The sequence below is a fragment of the Rhinolophus ferrumequinum genome, chromosome 18, assembly GCF_004115265.2.
Source record: "Rhinolophus ferrumequinum isolate MPI-CBG mRhiFer1 chromosome 18, mRhiFer1_v1.p, whole genome shotgun sequence".
Taxonomy (NCBI): Eukaryota; Metazoa; Chordata; class Mammalia; order Chiroptera; family Rhinolophidae; genus Rhinolophus; species Rhinolophus ferrumequinum.
This window is the reverse complement of record NC_046301.1, coordinates 59,853,888-59,870,055: the sequence shown is the minus strand read 5'-3', so window position 1 is coordinate 59,870,055 and position 16,168 is coordinate 59,853,888. Positions and strand designations below refer to the sequence as shown.

The 16,168-nt window shown below is 57.5% G+C and overlaps 3 protein-coding genes across 5 annotated transcripts; 2 read left to right on the top strand and 1 right to left on the bottom strand.

Annotated features, from left to right (window-relative positions):
* The first annotated feature begins 1,050 nt into the window (after positions 1-1,050).
* Positions 1,051-4,238, top strand: TEKTIP1 (tektin bundle interacting protein 1). 2 transcript variants are annotated; one of them, XM_033134728.1, is made up of 4 exons: positions 1,051-1,389; positions 3,462-3,700; positions 3,792-3,917; positions 4,024-4,238. In XM_033134728.1, the coding sequence occupies exons 1-4, from the start codon at positions 1,307-1,309 to the stop codon at positions 4,200-4,202; spliced, it is 627 nt and encodes a 208-aa protein (XP_032990619.1). In that variant the 5' UTR covers positions 1,051-1,306; the 3' UTR covers positions 4,203-4,238. The 2 variants fall into 2 exon arrangements, with proteins under 2 accessions (XP_032990619.1, XP_032990618.1); XM_033134727.1 differs by lacking the exon at positions 1,051-1,389 and having other exon boundaries at positions 2,079-3,700.
* Positions 1,655-14,400, bottom strand: MFSD12 (major facilitator superfamily domain containing 12). 2 transcript variants are annotated; one of them, XM_033134726.1, is made up of 10 exons: positions 14,011-14,308; positions 9,665-9,875; positions 7,739-7,877; positions 7,434-7,610; positions 7,051-7,143; positions 6,863-6,955; positions 6,243-6,413; positions 6,057-6,151; positions 4,911-5,041; positions 1,655-2,072 (listed from the first exon to the last, which is right to left on the bottom strand). In XM_033134726.1, the coding sequence occupies exons 1-10, from the start codon at positions 14,306-14,308 to the stop codon at positions 2,062-2,064; spliced, it is 1,419 nt and encodes a 472-aa protein (XP_032990617.1). In that variant the 3' UTR covers positions 1,655-2,061. The 2 variants fall into 2 exon arrangements, with proteins under 2 accessions (XP_032990617.1, XP_032990616.1); XM_033134725.1 differs by lacking the exon at positions 1,655-2,072 and adding an exon at positions 4,323-4,800 and having other exon boundaries at positions 14,011-14,400.
* On the top strand, positions 10,585-11,066 carry LOC117038089 (glycine cleavage system H protein, mitochondrial-like). The gene has a single exon (XM_033134729.1). The coding sequence runs from the start codon at positions 10,600-10,602 to the stop codon at positions 10,924-10,926; it is 327 nt and encodes a 108-aa protein (XP_032990620.1). The 5' UTR covers positions 10,585-10,599; the 3' UTR covers positions 10,927-11,066.
* Positions 14,401-16,168: the final 1,768 nt, after the last annotated feature.

Here is a 16,168-nt window from a genome sequence, read left to right as displayed (position 1 = left end):
GGTATGTGAGAGGGACATACGAGCTATGTCACGGGTAGGAGGCTTTGGGAGAGGACAGCTTTGAATCCGGGACTTGTTACAAACCCGACTTTTGAGCAAGGGCCCAAAGAAAAGCAGGAGACATCTGGGCCAAGGACTTTCCAGGCAACGGGCACTGCCAGTGCAAAGGCCCTGAGGCAGGACAGTGCCTAGCGTGTTGGAGGAACAGCGAGGAGGCCCATGTGGCTGGAGCAGAGTGAGCGAGGGGAGACACGGAGGGGACGGGGGCAGGTCGTGCAGGGCCTGTAGCCACGGGAGGACTTGGGCTTCTATCCCGAGGGAGGGAGGTGCCTGGTGTGTGCTGAATTGAGAAGGGATAAGACTACTGTGTGGAGACCCGACAACAGTGGTGCAGAGGCCACAGAGGAGGGTCTGCCAGGCAGGTGATATGTGACTGGCCAGGACCAGGCGGAGGTGGTGAAAGGGGCAAATTCTGCATTTTATGTTACTTTTTAAAATTATGGTAAAATATACATAACTTAGTTGACCATCTTAAAGTGAACAATTCAGTGGCATTTGGTACATTCACAATGTCGTGCAACCACCACCTATGTGTAATTCCCAAATATTTCCATCACCCCAAAAAGAAAGCCCTCCCCATTAGCTGTCATCCCCAGCCCCTGGCAACCATGATCCCACCACATCCTGTCTGTGCACATGCCTGTTCTGGACGTTTCACATACATACGGAATCACACACTGTGTGGCCGGCTTCTCATGAGCACCCGTGTGTTCAAGGTCCATCCATGCTGTGTGAGTGGCAGCGCCTCCGCCCTTTTCACGGCCGAGTAATAGTCCAGTGTGTGGACGGGCCACACTTACCCAATTGGTGGGCATTTGGGTTGTTTGCACTTTCTGGTAATTGTGAATCATGCTGCTTTGTGAACATGAGTGCAGGTTTTTACTCTGATGTAAACAGATGAAGGACTGGATGGGCGTGAGAAGGGAGGCATTGGGGATATGTGGGGGGGAGGGCGGTCCCAGCCTGAGCACCTGGAAAGGTGGAGCTGAAGATGCGGGAGTGAAATTCAGCTGTTTGGCACAGAGACCCCGGAGAGGGGCCATGGGGAGGGGGCCAGAGAAGCGGTGGTGGGATCGCTGGGCCGTGAGCCTCTCAGGCACGGCCCTACTCCTTCCTTCAGCCCCTCCACTGGGGCAGGAGGGAATGGTTGGGACTGTTGCCAGGACACCACAGGACGGCCTTTGTTGCTGTCAACAATGGCCCCACAGGCCTTCTAGGCAGGAGCACCCAGGAACCAGAGGCAGACATGCAGACCCTGAGGCAGGAGGCTGCCAGGCCCTACGTCCCCCAGGGGAGCCTCGAAGTGCACTTCCCAGCACCTTGTTACAGGTGAGTGCCCACCCTGCCGGAGCACAGCCTCTCTGGTTCTTGGGCGTGATTGGATTTGGTTTGGCTTCTCCCGACTGTCACTACTTCCTAAAAGGCACGTTAGTACTGCACCCTCCCCTGGCTGATCCTGCGTCTCCCCACCCACCTGCACTGGGGTACGCTCCTCCCGCCAGTGGTGAGAGCAGGGCAGGGGCGTGTGCAGGTCACACATGCTCAAACAGAAAACAGGTGTCTAGGACTTTCCTGGGACTGGTATAACAACACAGACGAGGCAGCTTACAAACCACATTTATTCTCTCCCAGTTCTGGAGGTCAGAAGTCCAAGATCAAGGTGTCGGCAGGGCCGGCTCCTTCTGAGGCTGAGGGAGCACCTGTTCCATGTTCTCCCGGCTTCTGGTGGTTTGCTGGCAGTCCTTGGCGTTCCTTGGCTTATGGGCGCACCACCCCGTCTGTGCCTCCGTCATCACGTGACTTTATTGTCCAGATCCCCTCTCCTTACAAGGACACTGGGGCCCACTCTAACCCACCGTCACCTCCTCCTAACGGATTCTGTTACAATCCTGTTTCCAAATAAGGTCACGTTCTGAGGTCCCAGGTGGATGTGAATTTGGGGGGACACTCAACCCAGTAGAGTATCGATTAATAAGTGACTGTTTCAGTACGTTACAATGATTACTCTGCAGCTATAAAAAACAAAACAAAAAACAAACAGATGAGTAAGCACCCTGTGTGCCGCTCCATTTCCAAGAAAACATGATGTGAAACTGCAGCAGGTTCCCACATTTCTGTACTATAAGGGCCACACCCATACACTGCCCACTTCTGGAAGAAGGCAGAAGAAAGGAGAGCAGCAGCCCAGGTCCAGAGGGGGTAAGTGAATAATCACTTTTCATTGCATGTTACTTTAGAGCATGAAGCACCACAGGTGATCTTGAAATATCTCCGGGTGCAAACCCGGTCTGCATCAGGCTCCTGAGGCTGACGTTCTAGAAACGACCAGGCTTGTCCCACCTTTTATGAGACCTGTGCGTTTCTAGTTTTGATGCTCTGATCGGATCTACTGGAGTAAGAACTCTTGAGCTGGGCTCCGCACAACGCAGAGATGAAAGCGTTTTGTCAGTGGCCTGCTGAGGCCATCTTGGGATATCCAGCCTCGTTCTTCAGATGATTTCCCAGGATTGAACTCCCCAGGTCAGAGCACACGCACATCTGTCTCTGGGGCAGTGGTGCTACTAGCATGTGTTCTGGAAGGAATTACCATTTGAGGATTCTGCTTAAGCAAGTTTCCCTGCAGTTTCCCTAGCTTTGAGTTTTTTCACTTTTCCTTAATTTTAGTTTTAATGGTACCTCATTGAGGTTTGATTTTTGCCATCATTAGCATAGTTCCACTAACCTCTCTGCACTGCAGCCTCTCTGTTCCTTAAACTGTCATCTGCTGCCCTGGGGCCTTTGCACATGTCCCTCCATCCACTTGGAGTGGGCCGCCTCCTCTGGGAAGCCCTCCTGCTGCTCTCAGCCTAGGACAGGCTCTGGCATTAGGGGCCCCCTGGAACAGGCACGAATGTGTAGCTACAAAGCTTATCCTTTAAATGTGAACTTGTCTTCATTCAGTTGGTCCCTGATGACTGGGTGGGTGATGATGACATAACTATTGTCCGAGGGTCGTCTCAGGAGTCTGGGCCACTCAGCCAAGACCACTCCCCTGGTGTGCCTCCAGGCCAGGGGACTTCCTGGAGGAAGCGGACTGCGGGCCTGGGAGGCTGGACAAGGACTTAGGACCCTGGGGGTGGCCAGAGCTTTTGTACCCTCCTCCCTGGGGAGCATGTGGCAGAGAGGGGGGAAGCCTCCCTCTCCTCTGCCAGCCTGGGCGTGGGCGTCCAGTTCTGAAGGACACGTGACCGAGTGGAGATGGAAAAAGAAGGCCACGCAGCATGGGCTAGGCCTTTGCACCCTTGATGCCACAACATGTGGCAAAGAGGATCAAAGCCCATTCTAGAGACGGGCAAGATGTGGCCCAGGGAGGGGCAGGGGACAGCCGCAGGCTCAGCCTCTGTCCCCTCCCTGGCCCTTAGTGATGACTACCTGTCCCTGGAGGGGCCCCACTGGATGCCAGCCATCAAGCAGGCAACACGTTGGAAGTACACGCCCATGGGACGAGACACAGCCGGCCAGCTGTGGTACACTGGCCTAACCAACTCAGACTCCCGTGAAGCCTGGTACACGCTCCCACGGGCCCTGGACAACCCCTACCGCGAGGCTTACTCCCACTGGCACGGATGCTACAGCCACCGGGAGCGGGGCATTCCCTCGGGTGAGTGCCCAGCCTGCCTGCCCTGACCTAGGTCAGCCCCGAGGGGAGGGCGAGGGCCAGAGATGATTTCCCCCACTCACTGTCCCAGCAGCCTACACCCAGCACCTTCGGGAGACCGCCTGGTACGACCCCATCATGCCTGCCCAGTACAAGGCCCCCAGCACGCGGTGGGGGACCATGCTATGGAAAGACAGACCCATCTGGGGCAAGGAATATGGTGAGGCCAGGGTCACGGAGGCCACGGGATGGGGCGGGAACAAGGCCACCTAGGCCGGGGGTGACACTGCCTGGGGCCAGGAGGTAACCCAGGTTCTGCCCCACAGTGGTCGACAGGCACCGACACGGGGTGGAGCCACGGGGGCGGGTGTCCAACCATGTGCCCTACCTGTCGGCGCAGCAGCGTCCACGCTACACGGCCCAGAACTACCGGCAGTGGGACCTGGAACCCTACTGCCCATCCACTGGCCAGCAGCCCCCACCTGTCCACACTCCCACTCTCTGATAAAGACCTTCCCCCTGCGGGGACACTGCGCCTCTCCCTGAGCGTCTGTCCACATCTGGGGATCAGGGCATTGGGCAGTCCAGAAAAGGGAGTTAGTTACTAGCCACGTCCCCAGGCAGGTAGCTGAGGCCACTCCTCCCCGTGAATGGCTCTTTATTCACTGTCAACAGCGTCCTGGGTGCAGGGAGCTAGACATGGACCCCCAGGCTGGGGATCCAGGAAGGCTACGTGACGACGCCATCCTTGGGGGGCCTAGCAGCACCCATGAGACCCCAGCCAGGCCAGGGGTGAGGTGGAGCTCGGTGCAGCCCCAGGACCTTCACATCCTGCCCTCACGCAACACACACAGGGCACCCTGACTCACCCATTAGAGTTAGACTCGGGCACCCCCAAACCCATGGGCCCCTGGATACCAGAGGACCTAGCTAGTTGTCTCACCCCAGCTGGGGTACTGCCCTCACCACCCACTGACCCCACAGCCAGGCAAGGAAGGAGGCGTGGAGCCCGGAAGAGCAGGGCATAGAATGTGCACAGTCGCAGCTCATTAGCATGGGACAGGAGGCCATGGGGGACTGTCAGGGCTGGGCTCCAGGGGCCCCTGCAAGAGAGGGGTGGGGTTAGTGAGCATGGGGCCTGTCTCTGCCCCGGGCTGCCCACTCATGGCTAGGTTGGGGGTTTGGGGGGGATGGAGGGGGGTCCACAACTCACAGCTCCGCAGGTGGAGGGGCCAGATGAGAAGACTGCACAGAGACAGGGTGGCAGCCATGCCCACGCCACCTGTCACAGCCACCATCACCCAGTGGTAGAAGCCCACACAGGCTTTGCAGCAGAGCTCCGAGCTGGGGTAGGGGAGGACAGCGCAGGTGAGTGGACACTCGTAGGGACCCTCCAGCCTGGACCTCCCATTCCTCCCACCTCGGCCAGCAGTCAGGCTAGAACCTGGGGGTCGCCCTCCTCCCCTCTCTCCTCCCACATCTGACACTTCAGCCAATACTGTTGGCTCTGCCTTCAGAGTCCACCCCAGATCTGCCCACTGCTCCCGTCCATCACCACCACCTGGACCAATGTACACTTCTGCCCTGGTCCCCAGGTTCCAGCCCTCACCTTCCAGACTGGCCTCCCCACAGCAGGCACCAGAGAGCACCTGTGAGCACCCAAGTCAGGCCCCGCACTCCTGCCCACCTCCCTCTGAGTGAAAGCCGAAGTCTTCCACAGGGCCCTGCAGCACCTGCCCCCACCCCCTCCCTGCCCTCCCCTCCTCCCTCTCTTCCCCTCACTCTGCTCCAGCCACTTGGGTCTCCTCACTGTTTGTCCAAGTCAGGCCTGGTCCTGCCCCAGGGCCTTTGCACTGGCTGTTCTCCCCATTTGCCTAGAACTCCCTGGTTTCCACCGGGTCTTTGGACCATGTCACCTCCTCCAAGAAATCTTCCTTGACCTCCTGTCCCAATCAGGCCTCCTATGTGGTGTTCTTCACACCACTCGTCGACCACACGTTTATTTGTGTGGTTTACATGATTGCTGTTGCCCCAGCTCCATAAGGACAGAGGACCAGGCCGGCTCTGGTTCCCAGATCCTGGGCTTCTACAAGGTGAGAACCATTGGGTCTGGAAACCCCGGTTCCGCGAATCTGAGTGACACAGATTCTGGCTCCCCCGCAGCCCTGCCCACTCACATCCAATACCTCAGCACACACAGCAGACTCAGGGTTTGTTGAATGAATCAACAAAGTGCCCGAGCTCAGAAACAACCAGGCCTCCCAGGCCTGTGAACCCCACGCCAAATCCCCTGGAGCAGTGCCTGGCACACAGCACACTCGGTACACTCTGGTTAAATGACTGTATGAGTCGCACTCACGCGCAAGGGTACAGGCTCTGGATGACCATGACTGCCAGCCCGTTGGCCACCTTATCCGAGAAGCTCATGGCGCCGTACACAAAGGCTCCACTGTGCTGGGGGGACACAGGCAGGAAGGCGGTCAGCACCGATGGCCGGGCCCCGGGTCCCAAGCCCCGCCTACCTGGCCCTGCCCACCAGCCCTACCGTGTGTGGGCCGATGAGGTCAGCTGTCATGGCCAGCGAGGTGACGAGGATGGTGGCACAGCCCGTGCCCAGCAGCACAGCCGCTGCATACACAGCCACGCCCAGCTCCTCTGCCAGTGCCACCCAGGCCGCGAAGGCCAGGATAACCAGGAGGCCCACGAAATAGGTCATCTGCAGCAGGGACCAGCATCAGGCCTGCCTCACGGGCGCTTGCCCTCTCTGGTCTTCAATCCAGCCCCCCAGCCCCAAGCCCAGAGAGTGAGGGGGTCAAGTTGGACTGTCTCCAAGGAGCCCCCAGCTCTGACCAGAGAGCTGACATTCTAGAGACAGGTGGCTTTACATCTAAGTGCAAATCAATTAAAATTAGATAAAATGGAGCATTCAGTTCCTCAGTCACGCCAGCCACATTTCAGGTATTCATAGCCACCCTGGCTAGCACACCGTTCAGAAAGTTCTAGAGCTCTGGAGCCCCAAGAGTCTCAGAAGCCAGGGCCTAGAACTTGGGTCCCAAACGAGGTGTGAATGCCGTGGTCTGAAATCACCCGGGCTGCATGCGTCTGAATGTCAGGGTCCTCGTCTGGCATCTCCCTACTGCCCCCAAAGGCCCTGGGCGCACTCACATTCCTTCCGATCCACTTGTTGACTGGCTTCATGAGGAAGGAGGAGAAGAAACCGCTGAGGTACATCACCAGTGGGATGGTGGCGATGAACTTCTGCGGGGCAGAGTGGGTAGGCATAGGTGTGTCAGGTGGGGCGGCTTAGGCTTGGGGCCCATGGCCCTGGGCCGGCCCCACCCTGCCCAGCTCACCTTGGGCAGCTTGAGGGAGTAGGTGAGGTACATGGCCATGTACGTCTGGGACAAGTTCACAATGAGCCTCGTGCTCATGTATAGCAAGCCCACCTGTGGGCAGACGGAGCGTCCAGGGGTCAGGCAGGCCCTTCTCCACTCCCATCTGCAGGGAGCGCCAGGGGCCTAGCTGCAGCTGGCATCTGATCCACTAGTAGTGATTGCCTAGCTGGTCCAGGCAGAGAAGAGAGCAATGACTGCCTACCAATGTCTGCCCGGGGTGGGGAATGGACAGTGGACGTGTTTGCTCCTCTCTTGGCTATCCCTGATTGCAGCCCCGCAGAGGTCCGGGCCTGGGAGCAGAGCGGCAGCCACTGCGGCCCGCTCTGCTCCCCACAACATACCTGGTAAAAGGCCGGCTCCCGAAGCCAGTGTTTCCAGAGCAGCAAGGGCCGGGCAGTGGCAGGCGCCAACAGGGGGCTGTGTTCGTCCGGCTCCTCCACCTGACGCCCCTCCCTGGTGCCCAGGTGGAACAGCAGTGAGAAGACAGCTCCAATGCCCACCACTAACAGGGAGAGGTTCTGGGGACCAGGCAGGAAACGGGTCAGCAGTAGCTCTCGAGGCCCGAGTCCCACGATCAGGACCTGGGGGGCTGTCCTGTTTGGCCAGGAGCAGCCTTGCCCCCATCCCCACTCCAGCCCCAGCTCACCCGAAACACTGGCACATCCTGGACCCCCAGCTGGTCACTGACATCCTGCATGGGCCCTATGTGTGCAGAGGCCTGCAGGTGGAACATGAGCCAGGCGGTGCCATAGACGGTGATGTTGGCCACCACTGTGAAGGCGTACCTGGCGGGGCAGGGAAGGCCTCAGCACGGCAGCCCAGGAAGCCACACAGCCACTTCCCCAGGCAGCCGCAGTCAGAGCTTCTTGTGGCGTCCGGGGAACCTTGCGACGGGGGATTTCAGCCGCAACACCTTGGGTGGCCCCAAAGAAGCCCCTGCTGGCCTCAGTTACCCCAGTCTGTACGTTATCTGATGATTTACAACTCTGACCCACGACCATGGTGGTGGGGGTGGGGGAGGGGCTGGGGTTCAGAGCAGGGCCCAGTCAGAGCTGCAACCCAAATCTGAAAACCCGAGATGCTCAGAAGCCAGAATTCTGGAATTTTTGGTACCCTGATCCTGGGCTTCAACAGGGCAAGGTCTCCATAGTCTAGAATCATCGGGGTCTGCTCCTGCCTGTAGCCCTAGAGCAATGTCCCTCCAGGGGCTGGGTGGGCAGGGGAGGGGGGCCTCTGGATCTCAGCAGAACTCAGTCTCCCTTTATGAAAGTGAGAACAAGACTATCCCCCCGAGGTCACAGTGAAGATGACACGAGGACGGCAATAAAGCACGTGCAGGTAGAAAGTACCCCAGAATGTGGGCGTGGCCCAGCCCAGCCTGTCCCACCAGCTGGGGCCCTTGGGGGCCTGGGCATTGAGCATCCCCTGTTGTTAGCGCCTGCAGCTCTTGGTCATAATGAGGAACTCAAAGGCAGGTGTGGAGAGGAAGCCAGACTGGGCCAAACAGGCTGAGGTGGAGACAGACAGGACCCTCAACAAAGAGGCTATCCTAACAAGAATAACACACACCGAGCGCCAACTGTGAGCCAGGCCTTTCTCTGAGCTCCAGCCATACTGGCCACCCTCACATGTGCTGTTCCTGCTGGCTGGAACTGTCATCTCCTGTACCTTTTTCCTACTGCACACGTCCCATAGGCACCTTGCTCTGGCTGGCCTTGGGCACATGACAGCCTGGGCTTGCCGTGAGGATTAAAGAAGATAATTCATGTGAAGGGCCTAGAACTGTGTCTGGCATACAGCAAGCGCTCCATAAATGCTCCTATGATCATCAAATCCAGAATAACCTCCTTTAGCACCTCAAGCAAGTGAACAAATAAGCCAGGCACCGACTACATCCACGTGCAGCAGGCAGGATACTAAGATGGCCCCGGAAATCCCCAAGCCCTGGCCCTGCCCTGTCTAACCTTTCCCCTTGGGGATGGAACCTGTGAATATGATGGGATGCCGCTCCCATGTGTAGGTAACTTTCTGTGGCACAGGTGAAGGGATTTTGCAGATGTAATTAAAGGAGATTATCCTGGGTGGGCCTGACCTAATAAGGCGATTCTTAGAAAAAGGGCTTAAGCCATCCCTGAGATCTGACTCTCCCGCATGTCTCAAAGCGTCAGCAAACCACCATGAGCTCTACATCTGCAAGAAAATGAATTCTGCCACCAACGACCTGAGCAGGGTAGAGGGACCCCAAGCCTCAGATGAGAAACCAGCCCTAGACAACACCTTGATTGAAGCCTCAAGACAGATACTGAAGCAGAAAACCCAGCTAAGCCGAGACAGACTCTTAACCCACAGAAACCATGACATGTTAAATGTGTGCTGTTTGAACCTGCTTTGTGGTCATTTGTTACGCAAGCAGCAGCAGCTGACTGATACACCTTTCCAGATGTACAAGCTGCTGCTGAAAGTCCCAGAGCCACACAGCCAGGCAGAGCCCACACACACAGGGTAGCCCTGGGTCCCCTGGCCTCACCTGCTCTGCGTGTGCCCTCCCCGCCCTGCCCTGCCGAGGTGATACCTGAGAGCTGTGAGCTCCACCTTCTCGTGGTCATTGGTGACGAGCTCGGGGATGAGGCTGAGGTGGGCAATCTGCGTAGCAGCCCAGCCAAACTGGAAGATGACAATGAAGGGCCCGTAGTAGAAGAGGGCGACCCACTCGGGCGTGGTCTCCCCGCAGCCCAGGCAGGGACTGAAGATGAAGGGGAAGGAGAGCAGGACGCAGAAGGTGCCTGTGGATGGGCAGAGCGGGAGGGGGGAGGTCACATCACCTGGCCTTCCCACAGGGGCCCAGGGCTCCCTGGGGTGTGACCAGGCGGGGATCAAATAGACATAGAAAAGGCTAGAGACCCTCCCAAAGACACACAGTGGGGTGTGTGGGATCAGCAGGCCAGCGTGCCCCAGGCTTATGGCCCCTGAGACAAATGGGGAAACTGAGGCAGAGATCTGGGGTCCCCCAGAGGTCACATAGCAGGTTGAAAGGGCACTGTGGGGAGCCCTGGAGAACTGCCCACCACAGACGCACCCTTTACACCCACAACTTTCCCTTCCTGTCTCACCCAAGAAATGGGGCTTTTCCACCCCCAGCTCCTATCAAGGATCCTGTGGGGCCATCAGGAGTCAGGAGACCAAGTGACGTTGGACTCCGCCCTCCCTGAGCCCCAGGGTCCCCATCAGCCCATAGGAGGATCTCTCCCTGGAAAGCATTCCAGTAGCTCAGGACATTCCAAGTCCTCCCCTGGCCCACCAGCCCTGTTCGACCTGCCCCGTCCCCTCCCCTGCCCTCACGTCCCTCCGGCCCTCACTCACTGCTCCAGCCACACGGGGCTCCTTGCTGTTGCAATACACCAGCCCTAGAGGACGATCTTTGCATATGCTGTGCCCTCTGCCTCAAATGCTCTTCCCCTAACATCTTAGCAAGGCTGGCTCTTATTCATCCCTCAGGATTCAACTCAAATGCTACCTCCTCGAATCAGCAATTTTGCACAGGAAGCTTTGGGAGATGTTGTTTACTGTAGTTTGCCTGAAGTTGGGGCAAAATTGAACAAACAAGATGAGTTTGGTGCTTTGGAAAGTGTGAAAGCTGCTAGTGAACTGTATTCTCCTCTATCAGGAGAAGTAACTGAAATTAATGAAGCTCTTGCAGAAAACCCAGGACTTGTCAACAAATCTTGTTATGAAGACGGTTGGCTGATCAAGACGGCGCTCAGTAATCCCTCAGAACTAGAGGGGCTGATGAGTGAAGAAGCCTACGAGAAGTACATAAAGTCTATTGAGGAGTGAGAATCGAACTCCCTGAATAAAGCAGTCTGAAACAATTAAAAAAAAAAATGCTACCTCCTCAAAGAAGTCCTTCCTGACCAGCTCCGTCACCAGCAGTCCCCTACCCACCCCGACACACTCTGTCTGGACCTTGCTTTCTTTTCTTCACATCCCTCAGCTCACGCAGGAATTCTTTTGTCTGTCTGTCTGCTTGTTGCCTGCCTGCCTCCCCCACCAGACTATGGGCTCTGTTGGGATGGGTACCTGATCTCTCCAAGTCACTTCTGTGTCCCTGGCACCCAGCACAGAGCCTGGCACATCAATAGCTTTTGACTGAGTGAATAATAATAATGCCTCTATTTACAGCCCAAAGGGGTGAATGTGTGTTATACTGGTGTTATTATTATCATCCCCATTTTTCAGACGAGGAAACTGAGGTCCATTGAGTGAGCCACAGAGCTGAAAATCCAGCCTGCTGGACTCAGTCTTGCTCCTTCCCTCCAGCCCTGCAGCCTTCTCCCATCCCTGCACCTGAAAGGAGACTGGCAGCTGGACTTTCCTCCTCCCCCAGGCTCCGGATGTGACCTCATCCCCAGACTCTGGGCCTAACCAGCAGTCCTGGGATTAGGAAATGAAAACAAAACCAGCCTGGCTCTTTCTCTAGAACTGGGAGGGGCCTCCTGGGCAGATGCCTGGGGACTTGAGGCCACCCCTGGGGCCAGGGGCCAACTGCAGACTCTGGTCAGAAGAATGTGCTGCCCTGGATGGACTCTACCCTGCTGCTGCCCAGGCCAGGTTAACCATTGTCGGAGCTAGGCCGCCTGGCTGGGGGTCTCAGGCATGTGACTTTGCCTCTCTGGGCCTCAGTTTCCAGAAAATGGAGATAATGGAAATATCTGCTTCCTGAGGTAGATGTGAAACTTGAGAGTTAATGTGTGAAAGCAGGAGATCCAACTACTCTGAGCCACTTCTTGCCTCAGCAGCTTCAAAGCCATGATATTTCACACCTTTACACAAGCCCTTTCAACAACTTGGAATGTCCCCCACATACACACACATATACTCCTATTCATCTTTCAAAACCCCAAAGCCAATGTCCCATCCTCCAGAGTTCTGCTGCTTTCTTATGAAGCCCAGTCCACACCTGCCCCCCCCCAGCCTGGACCCCACAGGAGTGTCCACTTTTGGCTCTGAGGGTCCTCTCTGGGCTAGATGGGGAAGCCACGAGGGCCTATTAAGGGGAAGAGCAAATTCATCACCACCCCCCAGACTCAGGGGCAAACAGAGAAGTGGGCACTGTTGCCAGGGTGACCTTCACTCAAATCACCTTATCAGGCACCCAGCTTCCTCTCCCCACAGATCATCCACCCAGAAAATGGAAGGGGTGCAGGTGCAGGCCTTGGTGTCTGGTAAGAGCACCCATCCCCCAGACCTGTTTTGCATAAACACAAAGCCTTCAGTCCTTTATTTACAAAAGTGCCTCCAGGCCCCTCCCCACCCTGCTTCTGCAAGGGGACTCAGGTTCTTCCTGAGGTCAGGTGGGACCCTCACTGAATCCCAGGCCCCCCACCTATGAAAGGGTCAGAGTCAGGCTTGGAGGCTCTGAGATGGTAACAGGTCCTACCTCAGGGCCTTCGCACATGCAGTGCCCACTGCCAGGGCTACCTTCTCATGCTGGCTCCATCTCCCTGGATGGGGTCTCCCCTGACCCTCCCCCCAAAAAATAGCCCTTCTCACCCACCCCCATTACCCCACTCATCTCTCTGGCATAAGAACTGGCTGTACCTTGTTTGTGTGTCAATGAGTTGACCCTATTATTATTTTTAAAAAGCCTGCCTTTGAGACCCTGGGGTCAGCTCTGCAAGGGAACCCAACATCAGCCCAAAGAGGGACACCTCGAATGCCCGTTTTCAGCTGATGCAGGCACTGGTCTGAGTCTCCTGCAGACTGGGCATCCTCAGCACCTGACAAACCTGAAATCCAGTCCCAGGCTGTGGTGGCAGTGACGCTAGCTACCCTCAGGTCACGTGGCGATCTGCCGCATCTCACAAAAATGTCATCTATGAGGGCCGGGGGCCAATCACTGCCTCCCAGGTCACTGTTTCCAAGAGCAAGAAGACACCAGCCAGCCCCTCCTGCCTTCTAGAAAGCTGCCGCCCAGAATTCCCAGAGTGGCAGGATTCCTGGCCTTGCTTCCTGAAATGCCCAGTGAGCCCCCATTGCTAGGATGCAGGGGACACCCCTGCCAGGGGAGAAACAGCAGGTAAAGTGGCCTGGGCTAATCTCAAAGCCCAGGCCCCGGGTGGGCAGAGAAGGGATGCCCGGAAACAGGCCTTATCATTGGTGTGCACAGGGCAGGGTGCCCCAGCCCCCTGGGATACGCCTCCTCCCCTACCCAACAGCCCTGTAGGTCCGGCAACATCCCCAGGCCAGAGGGGGCAACCCCATTATCTGCCCTTCAGAACCCATCCCCATCAGCCAACCACAGATCCCTGACCCTTCTAGCTCACCCACCCCCAACTCTCAGCTGCCAGGGCAGCTCCTCCCAAATGCCTAAGTGACAGTTCGCCAGAGATGGGGGAGGAGATGGACAGAGAGCGCCGGGGGAAAGAACAGACAGAGGGGTCTCTAGGCAGCCTGACTCTCACTCAGACCAAGCTGTCCTGGTGGTCACCCTGATAGACAGAGGGGGAGGTCAAGCCTGACCAGGCAGATTGACAGAGGCGGCACTGGGCAGTCAGACCCAACCTAAAGCGAGTTCAGGGGGCCACCACGGGTCAGACAGACGAAAGGGAAGCGACACTGGAGGGTCACACCAACAGTCAAATGGAGGGGGCTTCACAGGTCAGACGGGAGCCATACGGGACAGAGGTGGGGGACTCAGGCCACGGGACAGACAAAGGGGGGGTTCAGGACATGTGGCAGAGACAGAAGGGGGCCTGGGCAGTTAAGCGGACAGATAGGGAGGCCCCTGGGTCAGGCAGATAGAGGTGCTAAGCAGTCAGACAGAGGGCTCAGGCCCTGGGGCGGACAGAAGCAGGGGAGGCTCAGGCCAGTGGGGGCACTGGGCTGGCAGTCCGATGGGGCGGCGCGGCTGCGACTTACCCACCAGGTGCCAGGACTTGCGCGGCCCACAGCGGCCGCAGCGGCCCGCGGCGCGGTCGGCCTCGTAGCCCACCAGGGGCGTGCAGAGCCCGTCGGCCACCTGGCCGAGCAGCAGCAGCACCCCGGCGCCGCGCGAGCTGTAGGCGCGCACCGAGTGCAGGTAAAGCAGCAGGTATGTGAACCACATGGACGCGCACAGGTCGTTGAGGAAGTGGCCCACGGCGTAGCTCAGGCGCGCCGTCAGGGACAGCGGCCGCGGGGGCGCGCCCGCCCCAGCCGCGGGGGGTCCGGGGCCCATGGCGGCGCTCCGGGCTCGGGCGGGGCCGTCCGGCGCTTCGCAAGCTGGACCCCGGCTCTGGCCCTGCGCGTCCCGCACTCCCCGCCGCCGCCCGCGTCCGCCCTGCCCCCCCGCCCGACTGGGCGCACCAGTGGCCGCAAAGCCGCTGAACCCAAGACAGTAGCCCGGGTGGGGCGGGGCATCGCGGGAGCAGCGGCTGCCTCCACCAATCGGGGCCGCGCGCCGGTGCCCGAGAGCCAGTAATCGGGAAGATAGGTGTGGCCTCTGGGTTAGCCCGGCGGCCACGGAGCCGCGTGGTCCTAGGGCCCGACCATAGCTTTGGTTTGTGGGACCCTCCGCACGGAAGTTGGGGGCGACGCAAGGAGCTCCCCCACCCAGACTCCCGTCGCCAGGCCCGCGCCACCCTAGCCTGCCCGCTTCTTTACGAGGCCTAATGTGGCCCGGGGAGAACGGGGTGGGCTGGGGTGTGGGTTGGGGGGAGGTCTAGCCTCCTTTGGGGTCCGGTGACTTCCTGGCCGGGAGAGACACAATCGGATGCGGAGAGGACGTATTACTTCTAATTAATTAGTTATTAAGGATAATAATGAGGATAATCATCATAATAACACCAGCTGGCATTTAATGAGCGCCAACTGTGCCAAGCGCCCCACGTGGATTTCCTCATCCCAGCTGGGCGGGAGGCGGAACGAGTCTCCCAATTCCAGGCCAGAAACACGCCCAAAGAGGGAGAAGGTGCTCCGGGCGCTCTGGGCGCACAGTGCTCACCTGACACAGTGAGTCAGGTGCATGCAGTTCGTAGGCCAGTGCTCTCGACCCCTCCCCAGCTTCCTCCAACCGCCCGCCCTCGACTGGGTCAGCACACAAGTGGTTTCAAGTTCCTCCAAGCGTTGGTTGCTGTTCCTCCTTCCCCCACCCCGGCCTCCAGGCCTCTTCCAGGAATGGTTTTAAACCCGCGTGGCCAAAGTCACGGCGTCCAGACCAGCCCCACCCCTCTAGCTGTTCCAGCTGGGACAAGTTCCTTAACTTCGTGGGGCTCAGTCTCCCCAGTTCTAGAATGGGTATAATATATGTTAAAAGTGATGGACGTGGCGGGGAGGGCGGTGGTAGACGAGGGTAAAGGGAATCAAATATATGGTGATGGAAAAGTGATGGAAATGTTAGCTCTTAATATTCTCAGCCAGAAAGCGTTCTCAGCGAGCCCTTGTTCCCTGTCAGTTATTACTCTGGGTTCCCACCGTGCGCTGGACTACCCCCATCACAAGCCTGATGTCTGCTCCCTACCGCCAGCTGTAACCATCTGTCTGTCCTCACTGGACTATGATCCCGATGGATGCGGGGACCAGGGCGGTCTCAGTCACTGCACTGTTCTCAGCAATGCCTGGCACATAGTAAGAGCTCAAGAAATATCTGTGGAGACAACAGAATGGTGGTTCCCAGAAGAGAGGGGGTGGGGAGAGGACGAAGAGGGTAAAGGGGTCAAATACATGGTGACAGAAGGAGACTAGACTTTGGGTGGTGAACACACAATGGAGTACACACATGTTGCATTATAAATCGTACACCTGATATTTATATAATGTTACTAACTGATGTTACCCCCCAATAAATTTAATTAAAATAAAAATTAAATATGGCAAATAACTGAATGGTGGACATACAAGCAGAGAATCAGAAATGTAGATAGAAACTGGGAAATAGACAGGAACCCACTTATAAACTTGAGGCTCTGGCAGCCCAAAGGGTGTCCAGCCCAGCCCCCACCTAATGCAGACCACCACAACAACACATACTCTTTTATCAAAAGGAGCCTGATAAACCGGTGTGAGTGGGATCATGGGTGCTCAAAGAGAGAGAACCTAG

Excerpts from the sequence above, each read along its gene's own strand:
- TEKTIP1 (XM_033134727.1), top strand. The coding sequence starts at position 3,355 with ATGTGGCAAAGAGGATCAAAGCCCATTCTAGAGACGGGCAAGATGTGG. Across the intron at positions 3,701-3,791 it reads GGAGCGGGGCATTCCCTCGG|CCTACACCCAGCACCTTCGG; the intron begins GTGAGTGCCCAG and ends CTGTCCCAGCAG. Across the intron at positions 3,918-4,023 it reads CATCTGGGGCAAGGAATATG|TGGTCGACAGGCACCGACAC; the intron begins GTGAGGCCAGGG and ends TCTGCCCCACAG.
- LOC117038089 (XM_033134729.1), top strand. The coding sequence starts at position 10,600 with ATGCTACCTCCTCGAATCAGCAATTTTGCACAGGAAGCTTTGGGAGAT.
- MFSD12 (XM_033134725.1), bottom strand. The coding sequence starts at position 14,308 with ATGGGCCCCGGACCCCCCGCGGCTGGGGCGGGCGCGCCCCCGCGGCCG. Across the intron at positions 7,878-9,664 it reads GTGGAGCTCACAGCTCTCAG|GTACGCCTTCACAGTGGTGG; the intron begins GTATCACCTCGG and ends CTGCCCCGCCAG. Across the intron at positions 6,414-6,862 it reads ACAAGTGGATCGGAAGGAAT|ATGACCTATTTCGTGGGCCT; the intron begins GTGAGTGCGCCC and ends TCCCTGCTGCAG.